At 47.6% G+C, this 21,576-nt stretch overlaps 1 protein-coding gene across 5 annotated transcripts in view; it reads right to left on the reverse strand.

Annotated features, from left to right (window-relative positions):
- Positions 1 to 21,576, reverse strand: part of Ptpn3 (protein tyrosine phosphatase non-receptor type 3) — a 109,677-nt gene that overhangs the window by 13,589 nt on the left and 74,512 nt on the right. For all 5 annotated transcript variants that reach the window (XM_041656975.1, XM_041656973.1, XM_041656976.1 and 2 more), the window contains 9 exons: positions 21,287 to 21,463; positions 15,739 to 15,925; positions 15,529 to 15,606; positions 13,915 to 13,971; positions 12,280 to 12,436; positions 10,597 to 10,757; positions 1,432 to 1,522; positions 1,101 to 1,162; positions 148 to 294 (listed from right to left, as the gene is read on the reverse strand). In XM_041656975.1, the coding sequence (XP_041512909.1) occupies positions 148 to 294; positions 1,101 to 1,162; positions 1,432 to 1,522; positions 10,597 to 10,757; positions 12,280 to 12,436; positions 13,915 to 13,971; positions 15,529 to 15,606; positions 15,739 to 15,925; positions 21,287 to 21,463 (1,117 nt within the window). The remainder of the gene's footprint in view (positions 1 to 147; positions 295 to 1,100; positions 1,163 to 1,431; positions 1,523 to 10,596; positions 10,758 to 12,279; positions 12,437 to 13,914; positions 13,972 to 15,528; positions 15,607 to 15,738; positions 15,926 to 21,286; positions 21,464 to 21,576) is intronic.

Genomic DNA, 21,576 nt, shown 5'->3' on the forward strand with positions numbered 1-21,576 from the left:
AAGTGGCAAAGAGGAGGCTGAGTTTCTCATCCCTGCAGGTGTCCACTTGGAGATGTGCAAGACACCAGCAGACCCTTTCCTGTCCTGAGATTCATGTTCCACACAACACCATCTACACACACTGGAGCTGGAAATCAAGTCACTTACCCGCCCTCGTTCTGTGAGCGTTGTCAGCATGACCACGAGAGACAATTTCTGATCCCAGACAACTTGCCAAAACTGGGCACAGGTGTGTGGCAGGGGGCCCTGAGTGGCAATGTACTTGTTTACAAGGTTAGCGGCGGGCATCTCCATCTATTGGGAGGAAGGTGAGGTGTTACAGACTGTCAGCGGACCCAAGGCGAGCAGGAGCCTCCAATCTATACTTTTCTAACAGCTATCTGAATCATCCCCGACAAAGATCTTATCCACTCACAGCAAGAAAAAAAGAAACTGCGGCACAGAGCCATCTCCAGATTTGATAGTAACGTGAACAGAGCAGAGGAACTGCTGATTACACCAGTTCTCACGGGGGCAGTTCTGCAAGGTCATGGTTTAGCCCGCGATGGCCCCAGGGACCAGTCCTGCCATCTGGCGACCTGAAAGTGTTTCTCAATGTGGTCCACTACTGGAAAAATCTGCTGACTCTAGCTATAAAGGGAGAAATCTACGTTTGGGTACGCTGCGCCATGATGCGTGTGTCCCCCATGACGGGCGACCTTTTCCCTTTTGCCTCTTTTGCCCTACATCCGTGGAGGACGACTTCTTCTCTTACTGGTAGGCAGGGGGACACTGATAACATGAAGGCAAAACACAGAAGGTTACAGACCAGCAGAAAGAAACACAGAAACGGCAACGGCCCAGTCCATCGGCAGGTGGATGATGGAATTAGAATGTGTTTGGATCCATCTCTCAAAGGTTCGTGGCTTTTAAAGCTATTTGGTGAACCTGCTTTTGCTCCCCTGTAAAGTGAGACCACCCATTTTCTCATAAAGCCTCTGCACTAGAACGATGGGAGAGAACGGGAGCGTGCTTTGTCATGGGCAAAGCCCCCCATGCTGTCCCCACTCTCATTACTAGGATCAATGTGTTCTTTTGCAGCCCCCAGATTCCCAGCTTACATTCACATAACTCGCGTTAATATAATCTTCGTTTCCCTGCAATAATACCCGGGTGGTGTCATCTGCCGGAGAGAGAAAAATTTGCCCATTATTCTGAGTGGTTATTGTTATCATCCCAAGTAAACAGGGGTTCAGTTCCCAGCCCCACCTGCAACTACTGCCTCATTAGCATAAGGACTACTTCCCAGCTGTTCTGAGTCTAAGCCGGCTGCAATAAAGACGGTGGTGTTTACAGACACACTGAAAACCCGTCCAGAATCCCAGACAATCTGTTTTCAAAGGGAGGCCTTATCTCGTGGAGGGGGAAGGAGGCGTCGGGCTGGATACTCACACGGCAACACATCCTTGTATCGGTTTTTATCCAGATTCTGAGGCAGCTTCGCACACGTGACAGCTAAGCCTGGCTTCTTCCTGTAGAGTTGCTACCAGACAAATACACGAATTAGAAAAACAGCATCAAGTCCCCAAAACCCTACTGCTATGAAGAAAGATCCGAAAGCATATCCTAATGTCAACTGTCTTCACTGCAGATTCCCCCCCCACACACCCCACTATTTATTAATTTTATTTTATGCTTTGGTTTTCAAGACAGGATTACTCTGTGTATCCCTGGCTGTCCTGGAACTCACTCTGCAGACCAGGCTGGCCTTGAATTCAGAGATCCGCCTGCCTCTGCCTCCCGAGTGCTGGGATGAAAGGCAGGCGCCACTACTGCCTGGTGAGACCTCCCAATCTTAACACTTCAAAGTGATCCTATGTTACATAGCATAAGGAAACCTCGGTAAGAAATCATATCTTGGTAGGACAAGTCAGCTAAAGTCTTACATATATCCAAACCTGAGGATGTGCAGAGAAAAGAAGGCAGTCAGGGGTTGAGTCACAGACAATGGATCCGGGTAAAACCTTATTTTTAACAGCAAATTTTGGCAAGTGTGGGGGGATGGAGAGGAGGAATTCTGACTCACCTCAATTAGTCTAAAACTACATTTTCATCCAGTTCAATGGAATGAAGCATACTCTTTGCTGAAGAGCAGGACTAATTCATTCACTATTAATTATGTCAGGAATACATCCCCACAGCGGAACACCGATCCTGATATCGCAGCTTCATTTAAAGGGACAGTTCTCCACACATACAACTACTGCTAAAAATCAAAATAAAGCATCATCTGCACAGACTGGGTGGACATGATGATAAAGGAGCTGGCATGATCATCACTGCAGCTGTGGGGAGGACTGGGACTTTTATAAGTGGCGGTCGGAGGTTAAAGGCTTGGGCCATGACCATGAGTGAGAGGACAGACTCAAGTCGGAAGGAAGCTGGCCAAGCTGCCCCTCTCATGTCTATACAGCGGCTTCCAGAACTGTCACCAAGCCCTTCGCACACAGGCTTCTTAGTAACACTCCAGGAATTTAAGCCATATTTTTTCCCCCTTCTCAATGAAGTTAAAAAGCAAAAGCCTACTTGTAATTTTACAACTTTGAGGCGGTCTTTTCATGTATTTTCTTAAACTTATTATCTTCTGTATACATATATGCAAATATGCATAAGTATGTATGTAAACATACATAATGCATGTGTATAAATAAATACATATGCATAAATATATATATAAATATTTTTATATATTTGAGTGTTTTGCTTACATGTCTGTGCACCATGTATCTGGCGTCCAGAGAAACTACAGAAGGAGCCAGGAGTAATGGTGTTCACCTTTAATCCCAGCACTTGGGAAGCAGAGGTGGCAGATCTCTGTGAGTTCAAGGTCAGCCTGGTCTATATAAGCTAGTTCCAGGACAGTCAGGGCTGCACAAAGAAAGAGAAGAAGGGGAAAGAAGAGGAGGGGGAGGAGGAGGAGGAAGAAAGAAAGAAAGGCAAAAAGAAACTAGAGGAGGGCCTAACATCCTTTGGAACTGAAATTACAGATAGTTTTGAGCCTCAGCACAGGTATTAGGTATGAAACTGGGTTCCCGGAACAGAAGAAAGTGCTCTTAACGACCGAGCCATCTCTCTAGTCCCAATATTACCTTCTTAACATCAAAAAATGAAAATAAAGTACTTACTGGTCTTTTTCATGTTATATCAATGGAAATAAAGTATCTGAAAGCTCTAAGTATTTGTAATAGTTAATTTTTTTGGTTTTGTTTTGTTTTTCAAGACAGGGTTTCACTGTGTAGCCTTAGCTGTGCTAGAACTCGCTCTATAGACTAGGCTGCCCTCGAACTCACAATGCCACCACTGCCCAGCTGTGATAATTAATCTTGATTTTCAACTGGATTGAGAGTCACCTAGATCATACCAGTAAAGCTCTGAAGACGTGACATACTCTGCAGAGATGGTTAACTCGGGCATGGAGCAACACCGAGTGTGGATGGCATCATTCCCACAGGACCAGGATGGAATGGAAGGTGAGAAGGAGGCTGCCTATGACAGGCATTCCCCTCTCTGCCTGTGACTGCTGAGGACAACAGCTCTGCTTTCCATGCCCTGCACAGTGATGGTCTGCTTCAGTACAGTAAAGAAATCACAGAGCCAGGCCACCGTGGACCTGACTTCTGAAACCGCGAGCCCCAACAAATCCTCCCTTCCTTTCTACTATTTGTCTTGGGCGTTTGACCCAGCAACACAAAGTAACACGATATTCCTCAGAAAAGATTTCAATATCAATTTTCTTTACCCCGTGTTTTACAGATCTCTAACAAGACAAGTCCGATGAGGCATAAACCTCTTTAATTCTGAGCAGCCAAACATTTCCCAAGCTCATTTAGACCGAAAGATCTCAGCATCTCATAGCCTGCGAGCACTCTCGGAAACCCTGCCGCAACTTAAAAGCCTGTTTCATCCTCGTTATTACATGGTATCTCTTTCCAATACTGTAAGATATTCTCCACTCCAATGATTTTTAATGGCTCAATAATCTAATTATTATAATTTATTTTAATTTTTAGTCTACTTTGTTGTTAGCCCAATCCAGAGTCTTTTTATTCTGATAAGTATCTGAGAACAGAATTACAGCTTCTGAGCATATTTTCAATGGCTCTGATACATACTGCCCTGCAGGGATAGAGACTGATCAGTTCACCGAGCTATAGCCAACATCCTCAATTAAGACGGCTTTGCGTCTTGAAGGGGGAGGCTAAACACCCACCCTCAGCTGTATTTCTGGGCACTGTATTGTTTTTGTAATCTGGTATCTGTTAGGCCTGTTTCTCTCATTAGACAAACTGCATAGAACTTACCAGAGGAGAGTTAACATGGAGATTCGGGGTCATGACAAGGGTACTGTATTTGTTTCTTATACATCTACGGGATGTTTTGAATTTGCCAGCTCTCCAAGAACCTGGGCATTCTCAGCACCTAACAATCTAAGGGAAGCTGCTGAACCGACTCCAAATATCCGGAGCTTTTACAGATGATGAGTCCACTCCAGAAACGAACTTGTGATTTATTGGAGGTTCTGGCCTGATTGAGGTGCTGTCTGGCAGGACAGCTCACAAGCCAGTCACGTCTATCTAAATGGCATTTTTCTTCTAACCAATTAGCTCTGTGGAGGTATTCAATTCAGTGAATATGAGCCAGCCTCTACAGGTAAGAAGATGGATATATTTTCAAATAACAGAAATGTAAATGCCATCAATTGTGCTCTAGCAACAAGCACAAACCCAGCCTAAGGTGTTATTTATCAAATGATTTTACCTGTATCTCAGTAGTAATGACCTGCTGAGAGGATAATAAGATACAAAGTCACTTTTGTTAAATGACCGGAATGTAGCTGTGGTGGTCTGAATGAGAAGGGCCCTCATCTGTTCATGTATTTGAACATGCGCTTCCAGTTAGTGCAACAATCTGGGAGGGATAAGGAGGTGTGACCTTCTTGGAGGAGGCGTGTCACTGGGGGTGGGCTTTGAGGTTTCGAAAGGCATTCCCAGTGTCTCTCTGTCTTGAGGTTGTATCTCAAAATGTGAGCTCTCAGCTACTACTCCAGAGCTGTGCCTGCCTGCATGAGGCATGTGATTCAGGTTGGCCAAGAATTCTCCATCTTCCTGCTTCAGCCTCCTGATTACAGGTGTGCATCACCACACCGGACAGAAACAGAGTCTTTCCAGGGATCAGATCGAATCTTGAAGGTACAATTTTCCTTGCTAATTGTAACAAGTTCTGATCTGAATCTCTGTTGATGCCTTGCTGAGCTACCCCGACCCTTCCAGATACAAATTCTGAAATTATCATAGGAGTCAGTGAGTCACTTGTTTTGACCCTAATGGGTAGTTCCTTGAAGGACAAGGTAGGCATCAATTAAGAGACGGGTCAGACGGAGATGATTTTTTTGTTTTGGTAAAGACAGATGATGTGAGGTAATGAGCAAAGTTAGATGGGGTAGGAAGGACCCTCAGTGGTCTCTTGTGAATACTGTTTCTTATCTGCCCATCCATCCATCCATCCATCCATCCATCCATCCATCCACCCAGCCACCTACTCATCCATCTTCCTCACCCATCCTTTTATCAGTCCATCTGTCAATCCATTAACCCACTTAACCATCCCCTGTCCGTTCATCCAGGGAAGAAGTTAATCCCTTGCAATGCTCATTTTCTATCAACTGAACTCCACAGGTCTCCAAGGAGAAAGTAGCTAAGAGTAGGCCAGAGAGAAGCAGGGTGGGAAAGAGTTGAGTCACACCCAGTAAGCATGAGCTACTGATGATTGGAGGGTTTTTTTTTAATTTTTTTTTTTTTTGAGACATGGGTTTCTCTGCATAGCCCTGGCTGTTCTGAAAGTCTCTGTGTAGACCAGGCTGGCCTTAATTTGCCTGCCTCTGCCCCCTGAGTGCTGGGATTAAAGGCTTTGTCATCACCGCCCAGCTAGTGATTGAGTTTTTAAGTGTGTTCTCAAGACAAGGTCTTGCTATGCCGCCTAGAGTGGTCTCAAAACTCCTGGGATTCAGTGTTCCTTCTGCTTCAGGGTCCCCAGTAACTCAGACTATAGGGGTTTGATACCCACCCAGGTATATTTGGTTTTTAGATTTTTGGTTTTTGTCTTTTATTTTTAGTTAGGTTCATGTGTGTCCATGTGATGATTTGCACACGTGTGTTAAGTGCATGTGGAGGCTAGAAGAGGAAGAGTCAGATCTCTTGGATTGAGAGAGGAAATTATGAGCCACCCAGCATGGGCATTGGGAACTGCCCTTGGGTCCTCTGGAAGAGCAGTGTCTGCTCTTAATGGCTGAGCTATCTCTCCAGCCCCAGATTTGCATTGTCAGTACGGATCTAATCCCAGGTCTACCCCTGACAAGGTGTATGCGTGGGATGAGTGCCTTCTTTTCACTTCTAAAAGAGTGGTCTAGGGGCTGGGGCGGGGGCTGGGGCCGGGGCTCAGTGGTAGAGTATATGCTTAGCGTGGCAGACATCCTGGATTCAATCTTGAGCACCAAAAGAATACAAAGACGGATTCTAATAATTCCTGCCACATCTACTTCACAGGCGGAGTGAGGGCTGATGCAGAAGCAGGAGGGACACACTCAGTAGATGGCAAAGTGCTTCAGAATTGCTAGTTACCATGGTTGTTCTGGAAAAACGGGGACCAAATAAATGCCTCCTGTTTACTGGAAGACGCAGAAACAAATGAAGGAATTCTCTTCATGAAAAAAAAAAAAAGGATGTTTATAGCAAGCTTTCCAAGAGTGAGGGTGGGGAGGTCTGTCTGCAGACCACAAGCCTCAGGCAGGCGCTCTGTGTCACGGAGGAGGCAGTATGACTGCCTGCTGGGAACCAGGATCTTTCCCCTGCAGTTGTCCACAGAGCACAGCCGCCACCAGCTGAGCAGCCCACTTGTCAAGGTCCTGGAGGATGGGAGAGAACTCAGACAGTCATGTCTCTGGAATTTACAGCCCAGGGCTCCAAGCTCAGTGCCAAGTGATGATACCTTACGCAGGCTGGGTATGCTCTTGAAGCCTCTCTTGGTTTATAAATAATAACAGCTATTAATTTTTATAGTGTTCTAATCACGGGCCAGATAATGCATTAAGTATTTATCTCATCCACTCCTTACAATCAATTCAGGAGACACCCAATTTACACGTGGGGGAAACAAGGGCCATAGAGGTTAAGGGAAGAGGGTAAGGGGAAGAGTCAGAGTTTAAAGTCTGTCTGGCTCCATGTGGCTAGACAGCTTCCCAGATAGCGTTGACGTGTATGCTTCTAATAACAACTTCACAGGCCAAGGGCATCTCAGTTTCCTAAGCCCGTGTACATGCTGGTTAAAAGGATAAGCTCGAGGTATTGGTACCCTGCCTGGACTCCCGTCAGGCTCTCTGACTTCTACTATAAGCCCTTTTAACTGAGATTCTCCTCCTCCTGGGCGCTGGGGATGAAACTGCCCTAACAGGGGCGTCGTGAGAATTACAGAGGGATAGGTAGAAATACAGCGGGAGAATGACAGAAGCTGCTGCCCTGGACACAGCGAGGCTCACTAAGGTTGCCTTTCCTGGGAGTTTCCTGTGTCTCTGGCTTCCCTTGGCTCACTCTGCTTAGTGCTGGAAGACAGACTCCTACCCTGAGATGGCTGGGTCACACGACGTTCCCAGGCGCCTAGGGCTCTTTGAGGGGCAGTGAGGGATATCCAGGGAACTCTGGGATCCCAGCACTTCACTGAAGATTAAACCTGTCTTATCCAGTCAGTATCTTAGACTTCAATATGACTTTATCTAAAGAGCTTATTAGAATATGAAGTGCAACAGACTGAAGTGTAAACTGCAATTTTTTTTTTTTTTTTGAGACAGAGGGTTTCTCTGTGTAGCCCCTGGCTGTCCTGGAACTTGCTGTACAGACCAGGCTGGCCTCAAACTCAGAGATTCACCTGCCTCTGTCTCCCAAGCACTGGGAATAAGGTGTGCGCCACTACTGCCCAGTTGTGCATGTTCTTAAGGCATTCTCTGGAGGGCAGGGAGAGGCAGGGGCAGGCAGCGGGCCTAATACCATTTCTTCTCTGGGATTAATTGATGTTTCAACAATTCAAAGAGGACAGGAGAGGTGCTTGATGCAGAAGTCTGGCAACCTGAGTTCAATCTCCAAAACCCACATGTAAGAAAATGAATGAATCAGGTGGCGCTGGTGAACGTCTTTAATCCCAGCACTCGGGAGGCAGAGGCATGAGGATCTCTGAGTCTGAGGCCAGGCTAGTCTACAGAGCAAGTTACAAGACAGCCAGGGCTACAGAGAGAAATCCTGTCTCAAGAAACGAACCAAAAAAAGAAAAGAAATGCCTTCACAAGGCTGTCCTCTGGCCTGTCCATGTACACCGCAGTACAAGTTCACTTCCACATCATGCACTAGTAATAAATTAGTGCCCCCAACACACACTAACTCTCTCAGGCGACTCTGTTGAAACACCCATGCCTGGCAGCTGTGGGCTAGGTCCCTGGCTCCCCACGTGATTTCCATACAAGTGGCTACAGGCTCACCCTTTAAGAAATACTTTAAAAGGTGGCTCTGTGGTGCAATGGATAGCGCATTGGACTTCTAGTGAGGAAAAAGAAAATACTTGTAGAAGCTGACAAAATCATTGCAAGGGGACCCTTATGGGGGCTTCCTATATGTAAAAAACACACGAAAGGGGCTGGAGAGATGGCTCAGTGGTTAAGAGCATTGCCTGCTCTTCTGAAGGTCCTGAGTTCAATTCCCAGCAACCACATGGTGGCTCACAACCATCTGTAATGAGGTCTGGTGCCCTCTTCTGGCCTGCAGGCATACAGACAGAATATTGTATACATAATAAATAAATAAATATTTACAAAAAAACCCCACACACGAAAGTTGAAGCAAGAGCCCAGAGAAGACTTTTAGTTAGGGTAAGAACATGACTTCAAGTTCCCAAGGAGAGCCCACAGTGCCTCCTTGTGGATATTCTGATCAACTGGAATCACCAGTTGCCAGGGAACATACACTCACAATTATAAAATCTTGAATGTTGCTTGGTCACATGATACAGCCCTGTAAATATACCAAAATTAGACAGCAAGCTCCCTGTGGCTAGGGGCCATCTCTCCATCCCTCATCACACCCCCAAAGTACCTCAGATTGGGGCCAAATCTTCAAACAATCCACCCGTGCCCCTCCCAGCTCTGAGCCAGGATTTGAAGCCTCACTTCAGTTATTCTGGACTGCTCACATCATAGTTTCTCATCCAGATACCACTGCCACAAGATGCAAGCTTTGACCTTTCTTGTTCTGAAACCAGTTCATTAAAAAATAGAGAAATCGCTATTGGGGGGGGGGCGTGGAAGGGGAGGAACAAACCACTTCTGCTTTTCCTCCCATGGAGTGGTTTCTACTGCTTTTCCACTCATACTGCTCTGCCATGGTTTACATTCTGGGCCCTAGGCTACCACAAGGTGAACCTTTTGCTTAAGGCTTTCTGCTCGGCATTCCTTCCCATCTGCCAGCTGTGCTACGCTCTCTTCCCGAGCCATTCAGCAGTCAGATACATTTGACAAATTGCCCACATTCCCTCATCTTTTTCCTTCCAGGCTTTTTCTAATAACTGATGATCTGTTTCTGAACCCCCTCAGAGCCTCTTATCTTATTTTGTGAGCCGAGACCATGTGTGGCATTGTGAACTGTGTTAACAATGTTAACTAGGTCCTTTGGTATTCTTTCTTCTTCTTTCCCTACCCTAAACCCCTTTCTGAGCCAGGGTCTTACCATGTGGTCCAGGCTAGGTTCGAACTTACAATCCTCTTGCCTCAGCCTCCAGCATACTGAGGCACCATGCATTTACCTGTTCACTGCATGAACAACTGCCCTCTTCCACCTCCAAACACACACGGCCAATTAACACGTTCTATTTTCATTTGACTAGTGGTGGATAAAACCGACTTGAAAGCAGTTTTGCTTTTGGGGGTTGTGTGAAAGGCCTCTGCGGGTGCTTCTGCAGACAGAGGCATTATCATGTATACTGTAGATCCGTCCTTCCTGAGAAGACAGGGCAGACTTTACGTTTCTGTGGTCTGGTGGTCTTGGAAGGCCAGACACTGCCATCACGGGGTGATACCAACTCTCTAAATTCCCATGTGTAGTTAGGGGTAGACTGCTGACATGCCACCATCCTCTGTATGGCACCATTTTCTGTCCTGGGAGTTGAGCTCCTGCTGGCAGCTCTGCAGGCTCAGAGCCTCTCACTCTGTTTCTGACAGGCCAGCCCTGCCTACAGATCGTTGCTAGAAGACAGTGGGAGAGCTGAACCCCTGGGAGAGGTCCTGGACCTTCACCTGATGCTTCACCATTCTGAGACTGAGAGGGGGCCCCCATCAGTTCTGGGGGAGTAGAAGCCTTACTATGGTCCTCACTGAGACTCTGTTGTCTGAGCCCTTTGAACCACAGTCCCTTGGCCAAGGAGAGAGGACCATGTTTTAGCTTTGCCGGCTGCTGCTCACTTGCGGCAGAGGCACATGGTGAGTGACAGTAACTGGGGGAGACTCAGGCCCCGGGATCCCCTTACCTCAAACTGGATCAGCACCGTACCACTTTCCAGACCTTTCTTCAGCAGTTCCATGGATCCCTCCAGACTGTCCCCGCCCTCAGGATATACAGGAAACATGGTTTCTGGGAAAAGCTGACTCAGCTCATCTTCGGATCTGATTTCGGCCAGGGAGCGCACAGCTGGAACAGACACAACGGATGGGACAATGGTCACTCTGCTTGCTGGCCCAGGACACCAGGGGTGGTGGCCCACTTGCCTCATTAAATGATCCCAGCAAGATGGCTCAGTGGGTAGGGGAACTTGTCAACAAGCCTGACAATCTGAGTTTGATTGCAAGGACCCAGATGGTGGCAGGAGAAAACTGACTGCTTGGTTGTTCTCTGATCTCTAAGTACATGTATACACAGTACTCATACACATATACATACAAAAATGATAGGATAAATGTAGTAGTAATAGTAATATTAATAATAATAATGGCTGTACAGAAGTGTGGAGAGCCGAGGGAGCTTCGAGGGAGTTGATAAAGAGCAGACGGATTCCTGAATGAATACAGATTGTGGTCACAGGCACAGCCATGTCAAGGACCAGTGCCTTGGACCCATGGGAAATTGGCCAAGCCTTCCTCAGGTCAGGCTCAGAATGGCATAGCCACCCCATAGTCCAAAGTATGAGTGTTTATGAATGACTGGAAAGCGTGGACAAAATCCAGCAACTGCCGCTTCCTCCTCCCAGATGTTCACAGCCCGAGATGGCTGCCGGCAGACACCGCCTACAGAGTCTAGCTAATGCCTCCCCTGTGCTGTCCACAGTAAACACACTGAGGTTCTAGGTTGTGGAAGTGGTTGGTGCCATCTACCAGAGTGCACACAGCCCACATGAGCCCAGTTGTCCTGTGTCTGTGCGTCCATCTTTCCTTTATTCGCTCACAAACCCTAGCTGGGGGTCTTGGGCTTAGTATAGTAAAACAGCAACAGTAATGGTAACAATATTCAACAGGCCTTTCTTCACATCGCCACAGCACACTCCCATTTCCCCAGTGCTCCAAGAATGTCATTTAATCTGCACAAGAGTCCTGAGGAAGAGTCTAGGCTAACTCTGCTCCAGTAACATCTGAGGAACGATAAGGAAGACTGGCTAACTTGGAGGTTCCTCAGTATAGGAGGCAGAGTCGGGTCCCTGCTCTCTGATCCTACCTGCCTCCCTCCCTGTCAAAGACAAACACGCAAAAACAAGATAGGACCTAGTGAGTCTCCTTCAGAGCCAGGCAAGTTAAGAAGGGTGGGCTGTGAGCCAGTTGGGTCTAAGCTTTAAGAATTACAGGGCTCTAGGCCTATGTAAAGGGGTACTGGGGCTGCATTCTCCAGAGGCCTGGCCAGGAGTGGTCAGGGCCCCTTCAGACAGATCTTCATATTTTTTTGTTCATGGTGGTGACAAGCCAGATACCCTAGTTGTTAAAAAAAAATTCATTTTCAAACACTGACTCCTATTGTAGAAAACATAGCACGCAGCCCAGAATGGAGTGGCAGGCTTATAATCGGAACATCCAGGAAGCAGAATTGCTACAAATTGGCATTTAACCTGGGCTACAGTGTGGGAGCTGTCTCAGAGAATCAGAACACAAAGAAACTGGGCAGATAAGACTGCTTCTCCTCTATGGCTGTGTCCCTGTGGCTCCGCCCCCAAGGGCCTGTGTGTTACCTTTTCTCCTGATCACCAGGGCCAGTTCTCTTGAGTGGGACTCCCGGCTTGCTTTGATGAACATCACCACCTGGTCGTGAGTGTGCTCTGAGATGTCCCGGCCATTGATCAGCACGATCTGATCCCCTTCATTCAGCTTTGGCATGCAAGTGTCCGCCTGGTGGAGGGAAGTGAGTCTGTTACCATAGCGCTGGCCTCCAGGGGAAGCAGAAGGCCGCCTCTCCCTGATCCCAGACACCTGAGACTGCGATCAAGTTCACCTCCTCTCCCCTGGGTATCACTGTCTCCGTTTGCGTAGCTGCTGCTAGGTGGACATAGCAGCTGGCGGTGGAATTTTAAAGGGGCTCAGAATACAGGCTATGAGACGCTTCAGAACCGACAAGTCAAGTTTCTTGAAGCGTTTCTCCACGGGAGCCCACCGTGCTGATTAAAATGACTCAACGATGCCTCTAACCTTCTGTTTCTTGGACAGACTATTTGAAAACGCCTAGCCAGCTATGAATGAGCATTTGTCTGTCTTATAATAGAGAATCAGCTCTATAGCAGGGGCAGAAACCACTGTGCAGAAAGATGATGAACAGAACGGTATGGGAAAGCAAGCCTTACTCCCTAGGAACCACAAATGAAAAATAACAGGTAAACAGCAAGTTTAAAAACAAACAAATAACCAAAACACCAAAAAACCATGTGTGTGTGTGTGTGTGTGTGTGTGTGTGTGTGTTTGTGTCCACATGTATGCAGACATGGACAATGGTATCTTCCTTGATTGTTTCCTACCCCGTTACTAAGGCAGGGTGTCTCACTCCTCTTGGAGTTTGTCAGCTCACCTAGTCCTGCTGCCCGGCTTGCTCTGGGATCCCCTGTCTGGCTCCCACACAATAGGATTACAGTAGCCATCACACCTGCCCCTGACTTTTACATGGGTACTGGGGATGTAAACCTGGTCCTCACGCTTGAGAGGCAAGAGCATTATCCACTGAGCCAGCTTCCCAGGCCCCCTGCGGTAAGCTTTATGAGGACTGCAGAGTAACTCCTCTGTCCATGTGGTCCCCTCAGAGAAGGCACATTGACTTGCTCATGTCACAATGTTTTCACAAACACAAACCATCACACGAAAGCCAGGAAAGATAGCAGTTCCACTCACCTACCTGCTACACCTTAAATATGTACACAGAAAGAGGCAAAGGATCTCTATTGGAGGCAAGCCAAAAGCAGCTCTCTCAGTTTCCTTCCCGTGAGTGGCACTTCCCAAAGTTAAATGCATCACCCACGGCTCTTGTTACGGACAGATCCAGAGTAGGCAGGACTATGGGTCTGGGCCTGCACCTGTGCTCTGGCCAGAGGTTCTGCACCTAGAACAAGGACCCAGGTGACACGGTGCTGCAGTTCCAGGAACCATACTGCCCAGCACAGCTGTAAGTAACCTGAGTCCCTCTCTTGGCCTCCATCTGTGTCCGTATTACCAACTACACGTTGCTACTGATCACGCCAAGCAAGTAGCTAATCACCTAACCATCCAATCAATCAAATAAAAACTAAACCCCAACAAAACCCAGGAATGGGACCCAGAAATAGAAACTTGTTTGGCTTAGGGGAAAGCAAACACAGGAAGTAGCATAGACTATGTCTACTTACCGGGGACTCTGGGTTGATCCTTGAGACCACAAGAGGCATCTTTTGATCCACTCCTCCCTGTAAATGTTTTAAAGCAAACAAAACCAGAAGTAAAACAAAATGCTTGGAGTAGTTTTGCCAGCAAAGCTATGTAGAGACAGCAAATGTAAGCCTGATAGTTCAGAAGGTTTGAGAGGAGGACCAATCACAGGGCCGGGGTCCTCTTGCAGAATTACAGAACACACTGTGGACCCCTCTTTACCCAGCAGGTGAGCCAGAACTCCACTCAGAAGTGTATCTTGGCATCCCCATCACCTGAACGGAAGATGCCCTTAGAGGACCCAACAGCATTTCCTGAAAAGGGGCTATGTTAACTTTTCCAAAAGAGGAGGCACAAGGCCTCAGGAAGGGCCGTGTGCACTGTGAGTGCTCCCCCCGCTGTGTGAGTGGTCCACCTGTGGGCAGAGCCCTGGAGAGCGGCTGGGCAGAATGGGGTGTGTTATGAACCTCCAAAGGCTAGCAGCCTCGTCACGAGATGGGGGTGGGTGAGGGAGTAGGAGGGGAGGGGGAGTGAGTGAGGCAGGAAGTTAGTTGGTGCTTCCTCAACAGCTACTTAAGCTGTGTGGGAAGGAGGACCCTGAGGCAGTCATTTATCTCCACCAATGAATCCCTGAAGCTGGAATCCAATGGGCGCAGCACCTGTTTCAATAATGCTAAGTACACAAACAGGGCGCTGGCCCACAGTAGCAGTTTGTAGATGTTGCCTAGAGGGACCCATTCGACAAGGAGGCCTGGGAACTTGAAGCTCTGGGGTGTAGTGTTCTCTAAATAATCCCTCCAGGGTGGCTGGTGGGCTGAGTCTGATCAACCACCAGGTACTCTACTTTCTGAGCCTTAGTTTTGTTTGTAGGATCTGTTTAACAACTGTCCGTATGCTTTATCTACTTCTCCATTTCTTTTGAGAGAAGGTCTCCATAGCTCTGGCTGGTCATGGACTTGGTATGTAGTCCAGGCCAGCTTCAAACTCAGAATCTTCCTGTGTTAGCCTCTGACATGTTTGAGTTACGGGCATTTGTCCCCGCATTCTCTGCTTCAACCATTCATTCTAAGAGCTCAATAAGATGACAGAAATCTAGTATAATGTCACAAATGTGAGGACACTGCAACCATTAAACATAAGGTAATGTACAACCGTATAAAAGGCCAATTCTTAGCCCTGAGTAGTTTAGAATGAATGCATGCACACGTGTGTCTGAGTATGCATGCACACACGTGCATAGGGGTGAAGGCCAGAGGTCATCCTTGGCCTCTTGTTCCTCTAGAGTCATCTAACTTGTTTCTTGAGATGGGGTCTTTCACTTGCTCAGAACTTGCTGCTTCTGCCTCCTCAGCAGCGGGATCACAGGAGGGCACCCCCACACCCTTCTCTGTAAGATAGTTTCTGGGGACTGCAATCAGGTCCTCCTGTTTGCACAGCAAGAACCTTAGCAACTGAGCTACCTCTACAGCCCCAAGGGAGGCTTTGCTTTATTTTGTTAATGCGGTGTGGGTGTGTAGCAGATTTCTGACTGAAACTCAAAATCCACCTGAAGGCTGTTTCACTGCACATAACCTAAAGGCACACTCACAGCATACCTTGAGATTAAATCCAAATCTTCCCTCTTCGTCTGGTGTGATGCGGATCAGGACCAGGTACCCATCACCTTCATCATTCTGGAAGACACGTGAGAGTCGTTTACATCCCTTCCCTCTGCGGTGGTTTGTGACAAGATATTTTCCCTTTGTCACAACCAATTTGCCTGCCCACCAGGGAGGGTCGCCAAGCCACTCGGGCCAAGTGCTCACCTTGTCGCAGTAGTACTGGCTGGCATCCTCGATGGAGCCCCCTTTGATCTTCTTGTGATAGTCTTCTAAGAACTGCGGGTCAACTCCGTCTGGCGAACAGGAGCCTGGGGCATTTGAAGACGGAGACACCGAACTGGATGATTGCCGGGTCAGGCGGCTTTGTGTTGGCTTGTTTTCAGACAAACTCCTTCATTGTGGGGAAGAACATGTTTTAATAAATCGATTAATATTATCAGAGTAAATATCACTGGCTGGAGGGGGGGAGCCTGGCATCTTGAGATTACCACGGGACCCTGGAACCTGAGTGTTTCTGCGAAAGTCCTCATGGTACCCATGCTCTAGGCTAAATACAATCACCTGACTCCTCTCCCTGCTGCTTTGAAAACCGGTGGGGAGATGCACAGAACCACTCTAGCTCCACACATTACTTTATAACATAGGAGGTGTTGCCTAGGCTGGTTTTGAACTTCTGACTCAACAGATTCTTCTGCTTAGGCTCCTAAGTAGCTGGGACTCCAGCCGTGGACCCACTAATCTGAACTTGCCAGGGAACAGAGCATCATTTAAAAAAACAACCCATAGGCAGGAGGCAAGGGAGGGTGACTATATACTGTATAAGTTGTAAGTAGCACAGCGGCCTACAAAAGCCCCCGAGTGAGGCTTCTCTACCCATTCTTCACGTTCCTGCCTCTGCTTCCACCTCTCACCAAACTTCTATTCCAGGTCCTTGCCTGTAGATTTTTCTTTAAATGATGCTTCTGTTTTCCTAGCAAGTTAAACTTGGGGGGCAGGGGTTGGTTTTCTTTTTTTATCAGTGCCGAGGACCCAGGCAGGGCCTCTCCTGCGGTAAGAAAGAACTAAGCTAAACCCCCAGCCTAAATTAGCCTATCTAAATATAAAATCTGCACCCTATTCACACACAATGATTCACAGTCTTAATTTATTTGAACAAAATATTCGGCGGCAGACCAATGTGGAAACAGAGGTGTGTCTGGCCTGGCATTTACTGATTGCCATCTCCTCAGCCTGTGAAAAAAACTATGTTCAGTAAAATGGTACCAATGAATATCCTATTTACTTATACTTTAAAACTGTAGCTCATGAGTTTTGTATCTCAGGGCTTCAAAGTTTTTCTCTTCTTATATAAAACTCTGGTCGGACACAGTGAGTTCCAGGACAGCCAGGGCTATCCTGTCTCAAAAAACAAACAAGCAAACAAACAAACAAAAAACCTTTTGATCTACCTAAAACAGGGAGCATGGAGCTAGAGAGATGGCTCAGCAGATAAGAACACTTGCTGTTCTTACAGAGGACCTGGGTTTGTGGTTCACAAACATCTAAGACTTCAGTTTCGGGGGATTCAGTGTTCTCTTCTGAATTCCATGAGCATCAGGCACACACATGGTACACATACATACATGAAGGCAAAACACACATATGCATAAAATATAACAAACCTAAGAACATTTAGTGATGTTTTAAAACAGTAAACAGTAGTCTCTGCAACCACTGACATATTATAAGACTTCCCCAACCTATCTTCTAAGTAGGGTTAGAGAGGCTGTTCTACCAATAGTAGTGATTTAATAAACAAGTGGCTAGTTTTTGGATGGATTAACTACACAGAGAAGGCTCATTCTCACAGAGCACAATGACATTCTGCTTGTCTCTTCAGGGTGGATGGACAGAGACTTAAAACGGAACAATGAGAAGCAGGACAGAGGATGGGAAGCCAAGAGAGAAGAGTCAGAATGGCATGGCTTTCTCTCCAGTCTGGTGAGGGCTCCCTGTGGAGCTGAAGGAGGCAGGAGCCTGCATGCTAGGCCAGAATCAAAATGTTTATCACTGTGGTGGCTTGAAAGAAAATATCCCTCACCAAGGGAATGGCACTATTAGGAGGTGTGGCCTTGTTGGAAGAACTATGTCGCTGAGGAGGTGCGCTTTGAGGTCTCATATATGCTCAAGCCATGTCCAGTGAGTCAGTTCACTTCCTGTTGCCTTTGGGTCAAGATGTAAGGACTCTTAGCTCCAGCACCATGTCTGTCTGCACACTGCCATGCTCCCTTGCCATGATGACAATGGATTGAACCTCTGAACTGTAATCAAGCCACCCCAATTAAATCGTTTCTTTGTAAGAGTTGCTGTAGTCATGGTGCCTCTTCACAATAGAAAACCCAAGAAGACAAGCACGGCTTGAAAAAAACACAAACATCCTTCAGTATGCCCTGAGGAGCAGCTCCAGGGCACCCTCTATCTGCAGATGTGTAAGTCTCTTATACACAATGTTCTAATGTTTCCATTTTACTTATACACACCCTCCTGTGTTTTTAGATCACCTCTAGGTTACTTACAATACCCAACTCGGGGTAAATGTTACACAAGCACTCACCGTCCTGACAAGGAAAAAAATAAACTCTGTGCTTGTTTGGCTCGGTCATCAGGACAGACCTATGACACTGGACATGCAGCCGATTTAGTCTGTGGATGCAGAACACGTGGGCAGAGAGGGTCATTTGTCCCAACAACTTTGAGTATCTAACAGTGAAAGAGACCGTCACACTGCAGGGAACCCTGTCACAGGTAGGGTTCGCAGACCACAGGGGCTCAGAATATGGGGTCACATGATGGGGAAGGAGACTGCCATATGGTCCCGTCCAAATCATGCACATTTTAAAATGAATAGGAGGGTTATCTTACGTCTTACGGGAGAGGGCGGGCCTTCAGGGAAGAAGCAAACAGCCAATAAGCTACTAGGACAAGAAGTGAGACTCACTCTGGGCACCATATTGGTGACCCACCAAAACAACTATGACCAAGAATCACTGACAAATTCTTTGGGATACAAGCCTAGACCTTGTTTTCCCCAGTACCGGCTCCAAGGGTCGGCTTTTCCTTAGCGCAACTCCTCCCTTGTGTCTGGGTGTGAGGGGAGGGGGGAATTTGGGGGTTTGTTTCTACCATGAAGAAAATCTGCTCCTTTGCCTGAATCTGAACGTTTCCTGGAAGCAAGGAGGAGCAGAGAACAGGGCCGGGAATAACAAAAGCGCACAGCCTGCCTGGGCACAAAGCGCACTGCCAAGGCTTCAAAACTATAATCATAAACTCTGCAGCGCTGCTATAAATATGGAACAAACCAGCAAGTGACTCATCTGCCAGGGGATGATGTTCCTTCCCTGTGCCGCTGGGGGTGGGGCGGGGCGGGGGTGCTGGCGATGGGGCTAAGCATGCTTCTCTCTCTTTCTTCTCTTTTTTGAATGAGCACAGAACATTACACTTAATTCTGCTTCAAAAGAGGCCTCGCTGTCTGTAAGCTCCTGCCTCTGATTTCTTTGACGGACTGCTTCTTTGAGACTCAACACAAATCTGCTGCAGAAAACGTCAAAGGCTTCTTAAACATTTTGTAAATACATTCTTACCAGCAGAGTTTCTGCATCTCTTGCCTGGAGAATAAAGCCTCCCCACTCCATGCCTGCCCGTGTGTTAAGGCTTCAGAAGCCCCAAGGAGAGAGTGGTCCTTGATGCCACTGAGGGGGTTGGGGTTCTGGTTTTCCAACCACCCATCCCACTTGAGAAGCCCAGCCACAAAGCAAACTCACTGCACTGTCAAAGTACCTTAGCCATACTGTCATCTCTTTCTCCTAACCCTGGGCTGCAGAAGAACAGGAGCCCCTAGAGGCCATCTTACGAGGAAGACCTCGTGGAAACATTTCAGAGAATCAGCAGAAGTGTGAAGGAACGGCTGGGGCAAGCAATCCCGGAAATTCAACAGAGCCCAAAGAAGCAGGTTTCAAACTGGACTCGATTCTCCAGAGTTTATATGGCTGGCAGACCGGACCACTGAAGACTAGATAAGCTAGCATCCCCTGTGGCTGTGTGGGCCATGCCTTTCCCAACCCTGCCTGACAGCTCTCCAAAGCCACAGAGCACCACAATGTGACAGCGAAGGCAGATGACGTGGTACTGACCCAGCAGTCCCAGAGGCACCTGAAAATGGAGCCTTATTAAGTTCCATTTTGTGGTCTCTTCTCCACAATCAGCAAGTATGATGAAGAACTCGGGAGAAATGGAGCTTTTTAAGATGTCCATGTGTCACGGGACAAGAGACAACTGTCTCGTACCTGGTCCTGACCTCAGCCATCAGAGGCACGGGAACACAAGGGTTCTCAGAGGTCCCCCAAGTCCTCTACAGCTGTGCAGCTGGGTGAGGGGTGGCAAGTACTTCACTGGTAAGTGAGGTGTCCTCAACTTGACTTCTGAGGGTTACTCTACTTTCAGTGAATGGCAGAGCCAACCACTGGCAAGCTGGGACAATAGGCACGGGCAATAACTGCTGATGGAGGGGCCGTACACATGTGTCTGGACAATGCTGAAAACACATGTGCATGTTCTAATTGCCTAACACACATCTTACTTTAGTTGGCGTAAATCTGAGCAGCTGCCCATGGTGGGCGGCTGCTATACTGGCCAGCAAAACTCTAGATTCTCAACATGGCAAGTACATGTGGGCTTCCCTAAGCCCTTGGATGGGGTTCCCTATGCCTTCTCTCTGCCTTGTGTCAAAGCAACAGAGTCTGGAGGCCAAGGAGAACTCAGACTGGTACTAACAGACACCTCCCTCACTCCTGTTTGGCATTTCCAGAGCCACTCATAGCCTGCAAAGCCACAGGTTCATGTAACGAAGCTCCCACCTGTTTTCTGAAGCTTACACGGCAGTGCAGCCAACCGCAAACAGCAGTGATGGACAGTGATGGCTTCAACAGAAGAACCCAGAGGTTCAGATCACGAGGAAATCACAACCAGAGGCGGTAAAAGCACAGATGGTCTGAAGACCATGTTGGCTGTGGGCAGTGACAGAGAAACAAGCCCTCCCCTCACCCCCTCACTCCTGCGCCCCAGATGGAAGTGGGGAGATCTGCAGTTCCCCTGTGACTGCCTAAAGCTTCTCTTCCTAATCCTTCTCCAATAGGGGAGACATTACCTTTCTTAGTTTTGGCCATTATTTGGGGCTTAATGGTTCGAATACCCAATGGCTAAGACTGGCTTCTTAACACCTTATCCTTGTCTATCATAATTTAATTTAAAGATATCATTTGTGGTCTGTGTCTTATTGGCTTTAGAAAATAAGATAGTTTGTTCCAAATACGAAGATACGATAGAGTTGTATACGAAAGGTTTGGAATTCAGGGACTGTGCCAGACACCTGGGTGGGGGAGGGGAGCAAATGTGATTGGGTCTAACTGTTGAGCAGCTCTGACAATCAAGGTAAAAAGGGAGCTGTTACTGAATAACTAACTAAAAGACTCAGACCTGCCTTTCAGAACAGACATACTTTTTCCTGGCCTTGATCAATGAGGGAAAATACGTCACTTTCGAAAGGGATGGTGGATGTAAAGTGGAGATGGTGTCACATGACCGTTCAGACAGGTGTTTGGATTTACATTCCGGCTGCACGCACCAGTGCCTGCCTCTTTTCAAGGGGCACTCAGGCCTGCGCAAACTCCTCACCGGCCCAAAGCAGACCCGAAGACAGCAAATACGTGTTCCTTACTCTCGGTGTGGGCTGTGGTTCTGGGATACTTCGGAATCACTGTCTTTGGGGGACAGGGATCCCTTGTAGGTATAGAAAACATCTTCGGTTTCCGTGATGTAGGTCATCTCATTGGCGAGGTTGTCCGCGGAAGAATGGCGAGGCTTTCGGATTTCGTGCCGGAGCCGAGGACTTCGCCTGCAAAGGGGAGAAGCACAGAGCCCAAGTCCTGAGAGCGGTTCCCACACAGAGGCTTGACCCAAGGGCAGCTGTGTGACCCTGTGACCTGGTCTTTCCGTGGACACCCTGAT

This window comes from Microtus oregoni, unplaced genomic scaffold (assembly GCF_018167655.1).
Source record: "Microtus oregoni isolate MIOR12 unplaced genomic scaffold, Mior012 000008F_ref0000371, whole genome shotgun sequence".
Lineage (NCBI taxonomy): Eukaryota > Metazoa > Chordata > Mammalia > Rodentia > Cricetidae > Microtus > Microtus oregoni.